Source organism: Montipora foliosa, chromosome 7 (genome assembly GCF_036669935.1).
Source record: "Montipora foliosa isolate CH-2021 chromosome 7, ASM3666993v2, whole genome shotgun sequence".
Taxonomy (NCBI): Eukaryota; Metazoa; Cnidaria; class Anthozoa; order Scleractinia; family Acroporidae; genus Montipora; species Montipora foliosa.
This window is the reverse complement of record NC_090875.1, coordinates 32,547,508-32,553,471: the sequence shown is the minus strand read 5'-3', so window position 1 is coordinate 32,553,471 and position 5,964 is coordinate 32,547,508. Positions and strand designations below refer to the sequence as shown.

The window sequence follows — 5,964 nt, the reverse complement described above, 5'->3', positions numbered from 1 at the left end:
CATATCAAAAGTTGAACTGATTATCCGAGAGTATTTAATGCTTATTTAAATGGTCCAATAAACGATTATAAACTACTCTTTCTAGGACTTTTGAAAACGCGGGAAGGGCATGCAGAAACAGGTCTATCATTAGAAAAGGATGACTTATCACCAGATGTAAATATGAGTAAAACACGAGCAATTTTCAGTTTATCAGGAACAATTCCAGACGTCATAGAAAGATTAACAATAGGGAGCTTAATAGATAAAATTCAACATATCGCAACAGGGTGGCCAAACGTATCCACCATGTTGTGCCAAACCATGTTGCAAGATGCTGCCTTGAAATGTTGGGAGCGTTTGGCCGGGCTTTTACTCTCGCCTAAGCTGCATCCTAAACTCCGCAAATGCAACCACCCGAAATTTATTACCCGGTAGTTTTGTCTTGAAGTTTCCTAGGAAAGCATCTTCGATGTCATTTTAAATTCAGTTTCCAAAAGAGCCTGCGAGAGACCTAAAAGGGACAGGTAACTGAATGAAAACAAAAACCGACTACAAACAAAAGCGACAACACTAAGGCTCTGTTTATTCAAGCATGCAGCCTGTCAAAAATGGATCTGCAATAATATCAAAAGAGTTGCGTAACTGCTAAAAATCTTAAAAGGTGTTAATTATAAAAGAAGTGACTTTTTACGGTGTTGTTTTCGAGGTCCTTTGGTAGTTCCTGGATTTCATCATTGAACAGATCCTACTGCATTGCGTGATCACGTCAAAGGGGCACTTTCATGCTAAATTTCTTGTTTTTAGGTCAAAACTGGGTAAAAATCTTAATTAATCAAACTTCAAACCACTAAAAGACGTCCTCAGTGCATCAATGAAAACCAAAAAATAATGCTGTAGTTTTGTTGCCAATAACCATTAAAGTGCACTGAAGCTATTCTTTGTTGTTTGCAGCCAAGGATGGAGAGCATGAAAATGGATTGAAAATTGAAAAATTGGAGACAGTGTCTTCAGAAAGACACCAAAAATTAAATATATTTCACATCTTGTCAGTGGGCTGTCAGGGATGTTGCAAGCGTGAGCTAAAGTACTAATTTAGATTTTTACCAATTTTTGACCTAAAAACAGCAAATGCCCCATTCCTGACAACCCACTGACAAAGATATCAAATATATTTATTGCACAAAGAGCTATTTGTATTTAATTTTTGGTGACTTTCTACGGACAACATCTCCAAACTTGTAAAAACTGGCCAATTTTTTTAAGTTTCAACTCATTTCCATCCAAGTTCGAGTTTCAAGTACATTTCTTTCTTAAAAATATTAAGTAACAATGAGAGCTACACACAGGTAGCAAAGCTAATGGAGGCAGGTCGTTCGATAGATTCAACTATGTAAGATTCATGTATAGATTCATTATGTAGTATAAAAGAAAAAAAGACAAAAAAGGGGATAAACTATTTAAAGTCAAGTAAATAAGAAATAACTCGATGTAAAAATTACAGTAAATTTCAATAAGGACGGTATAACTAGTATTTCTTTAGTTTCCATATTATTTTCTAAATTTCAATGTAGTCTTCTTCAGTTATAATATGTCGAATGATATTCCCATCTTATTCTTGAACCTATTATTTGACAATTATTCTTTCAGGTATCTTATTCCAAACTCTTGAGCCAATACATGAAAAAGCGTTTTTGTGCAAGTCAATTCTCGAATGTTTTGTATAAAAATATTGAGATGTTGATGAACCAGTGAAATATCTGTGTATACTTGATGTTCTACAAAAGAGATCTAAAATATTCTGCGGTGCTTGTTTAGGATTAACAGCATACATTAAGTTTTCAACTTCAAAGACATAAAGAAAGTTTATAGGTATAGCGTGTTCATCTTTGGCACAAAAATTGATTAAGCGCAGTGCACGGTTTCTGGAGAATAACAAGCTTTAATATTTAGATGTGTTTTTTGAGGAGTGTCCCCACGAGATAAGTCCATATGAAAGGCGGATAGGGTTGTATAGGAGCATTATAAATATTCAGAAGTGCAGAAAATGGTATATAGTGTGATAGTGTGTTAGTTTGCTTAACATACCTACAGCTTTACTTATTTTGATTGCAACAGCATCGATATGATTTCTCCAAGACGATTTTCATCAATAAGAACACCTAGGTACTTGATACATTTTTTTATATTCAAACGTTACATGTCATCATTGTCAAATATTCAAATTTTGGGGAAATCAATTTTAATTTGTTTTTGATAAGGTCTAAAAATTACCCAGAACTTTGGATTTCTTACTATTTAACGTTAACTTATTGGAGGGTTGCCAATCATTTACATTAGAAAGTTCATTTACAGTCATTTCTAATGTTCTTAAGTTTCTATTAGAAAATATAATCCTCTCCATCCATGGATGCAACTAACAAAGTATCGCTTCAGTGCACTTCGATTGCTATTGGCAACAAAACAACACCATTATTTTTCGGTCTTGATTGATGCAAAGATGGATTTTGTGCGCTTCAGTTTAAGTTTGACTGAAATAGTGTGACACTTCCCCTTTAATCTAATCAAAGCTCTGTTAGAGTTCATAGGGGAAAGGAAAGCCTGGATTGTTTGTGGATGCTTCGCAGGCCAAAGACAACGAACATCGCTTATGTCAACTAAATTGTTCTAGAAGGCTGGAAAGGTTATTGACGCAAAAAGCAGTCTGGGTGTCTTTCCTAGCTTGGAAATTAAAAAGCTTGTAATCTGGGATCCAGAAACTCCGGATGTCTTTGCGAACCACGCTGTCTCGGATTCTCTGCAAAATGCCTTTCATTCGTATCCCCAGCTTATCCATGGTCCAGTCCGAATCATATGGAAATTGAGTCCATTCGTAAAGAAACATTGTCTTTAGCACGTATGAATGAAAAGCCCATGTGATTCTGTTATAGGATATAGAGAGTGTGTTTAGATCTAGTTCAGAGTCGTCCTCGAACAGGCACAAATAATTCTCAAGCTTCTTGCGTAGAACTTTAAGAGCCTTAAGAGCGGCGTTGGAAGCGGATTGTGCGTTCTTGAAGATACCATTGAGAACAATGCCCTCAGGAATGGAAAACGACAAACGCCAGCAAGGCCCATGTTTTCCAGACTCACCAATGGTAGATGCCACAAGATGGTGCCCTGCGCGGACCGCTTCCTGAAACAGATCATACCTAGGATGTTCGTTAATATCAACCCGTTGGCAGATATTTGAAGCGGCCGGCCATCCGGACATTTCAATACACAAAGTTAGATCCATAGATATTTCGTAGTTAGAGTACTTTGTACCGTTCCAAATGACCTTAACAGTGACTGGGATCTTTCTTAACTCGATTTCGACAAGTTCAGCAATCTTATCCTGGGAAAGTCTCTTTCTTCTGCTCACCGCTTCCTTGATTAGATTTTGAAATCGTTCTAGAAGAAGATCGGCCTGGAGAATTTTTCGCCTGTAAATGTAATCCTTCCACCGTCGACGAGAGGCTTTGTCGATGATTTTAACATCAACGTACCCAGGATCTGAAACATCTCTTGATGGAATGTCCTTTGAAACACATACCCCTGGCTTGGACAGAGCTTTCAAACACATCATGAAGTCGAACTCATCGGGTCCCTCGACTTTCAGGTTTTCGTAGTAACTACCACTTGGGATCACAAAGTTCTTGAAGAGTGGATCCTTGCAACCAATGTACTCCGAGATCTCGTGTACAAAGCTTCGAATCCTTGTCTCAATTTCCTTAACTTCATCGTGTTCTCTATCAAACTCCGCCTTTCTGTAAAGTTTTTTCAACTTGTGGTTTGTAAGGCAATTAATTTTTCTGCTTCTGCTTTTCTTAGAAAGCTTTCGGTTAGAATACATTTGTTGTAACGGAACTCGGGATTGTTTCAGCAAAAACGACAATGGAAGCGAATAAATACACAACAGAAGCAATGGACCCCAAGGCTAAAAAATCGATGCTCATCGTTACGTGACCTATTGTTATTAATGTGCCAGCCAGAGATCTATTGGCTGTCGAAACAAAGAGTTCTTTGGGTGGGTGGTTGGCAAGGAAACTCTGAACAGTGAACAGTTGCTATCGAGCTTACGTCCTATGACGATCCAATGATGAGTCACAAGTCAAGTCACACTTTACTTACACGTCTCATGTTAATACAAAAAAGACACTCTTTTAGCGTTTATTTGGGATGCCTTGTGCCACAGAAGCTGTAGACAAATGCACTTTCATTAGTCACACATTAAAGTAGCAATTTCATGGTTATAACTGGTGTGATCAATCTCGATTGCCTTCTTTTGGCTCGTCACGCAATCATTGTACCTGCATTCCTTCATTGATATCACTACATTGTTACCACTTTAATAGAGGTAATTGTACAGATTTCTCAAATACATCACAATCACCAGTCTAAAGTGTTTATTGCAGCCCCTTTTGATAATATGAAATATTAATCTTTTAGAACTTGAACCGTACCAATTCAATAGAACTTTAAGAGAAGTATATATATTGCCCTCAGGTAAGCGCTGAACTCAAAACCTCCAAAACGCCGAGTAGTCCCCTATCACAGCCACAAGGACGACAAAACACAACACTATTGAGAAAAGTTGACGTTTTATGTGGAGCAAATACATAAACATGCTCACAAATAATTTGCTCTAAAGACGAACCTCATAATATCGCATGCGTAATGTACGTTCTTCGAAATAACACTGACCGCTTCACACGGAGCACGGCACGGAAATAGATTTAATGGTACGCTAATTTTTGGTTTCGCCTCATATCCTAAGTTATAATCTGGGTCTTATCATTTTCAAAGTGAGGACACCTATCATCCTCAAGTTTTACAAGTTTTTTCAGGTTTTCCTAGTTGTCAGCAATTGACATTTTTGGATAGTTCCCAACGTTTTCTCTAATAATCATGAATATTATGACCTATTAAAGTACCAGTCAAATTAAAGCTTCAACACCTCCCCCGCCCTCCGCCTCGGGCATACCCCGGGCATTTGACTCCTTTTCTTGCACGCCGGGGCGGGGCATTTGATCATCACTTACAGAGGGTGGCAAAATTTGATGGCTAGCCTCGATTTCATGTTACGTTTCCACGTGTGTTGATAAATCGTGGTGAAGACAAACTTTGATGCATTCAAAAGGTAAAGATTCCGTATTCGTGGCTGATTGGTTGAAAAGCAAAGGCCTACACAAGCAAAGGCGTACATAAATTTTATTCCGTATTTGAAGGTATTAAGAACCAATTTATATTATCTATGAATATATAAATATATTAAATTGTATTTACAATATAAACAATAATTCAATACAATACCGACGTCGCCGGATACTATTTATAGAGGTCAATTGCTTTGACCGAACCGGTGTATTTCTGAATATTTTAATACATATGTAGGCGTATAAATGATGAAATGAATGTATGGAATGTATTTAAGTGTCGTTGCTTGAAACTCCGTAAAGCCACTTATGCATTCTGTTGATAAAAATCTGGTAATTTTCTCGGCGGTGGGGACATTTGATCACCTGAAATGGTGGTATGATGAGGCATTTGAACAGCTTTGTGGCCCGGGAAGGAGGGGATTTGAACAAAAAGTTTCCAAAAATTCAAATGCCCGAGGGGTTGCCCGGAGGGGGGGATGTTGAAGCTTCACTTTGACTGGTACATAAGTAACTAAACTGGTAAACAGTTATTTGCCTCAGGCACAGTTAATATTCAATGGTGAATATTCATTCACAAATTTATATACTTATTCCTTGGCAAATGATTATTGTTAGATGATTTTCAATGCAAAATTAACATGGTAATTTAAAGAAAACCATCATGAAACCAATTTTCATCGTTGGTTTTGCTATACTCTAGAATGAACTCTGAGCAAGCAATGTTATTAATATGATGCTCAGCCACAAGACCATCTGCTTCTGAGGGTAATTAAGCTGGTGCATTGTCCTTAGGTGGTTCAAACTA

At 37.5% G+C, this 5,964-nt stretch overlaps 1 protein-coding gene across 1 annotated transcript; it reads right to left on the bottom strand.

Annotated features, from left to right (window-relative positions):
* Window positions 1–548: 548 nt before the first annotated feature.
* On the bottom strand, window positions 549–4,241 carry LOC138010733 (cyclic GMP-AMP synthase-like receptor). Its single transcript, XM_068857705.1, has one exon. The coding sequence runs from the start codon at window positions 3,851–3,853 to the stop codon at window positions 2,633–2,635; it is 1,221 nt and encodes a 406-aa protein (XP_068713806.1). The 5' UTR covers window positions 3,854–4,241; the 3' UTR covers window positions 549–2,632.
* Window positions 4,242–5,964: the final 1,723 nt, after the last annotated feature.

Bases quoted from the DNA above. Each gene is read 5' to 3' on its own strand.
- LOC138010733 (XM_068857705.1), bottom strand. From the start codon at position 3,853: ATGTATTCTAACCGAAAGCTTTCTAAGAAAAGCAGAAGCAGAAAAATT.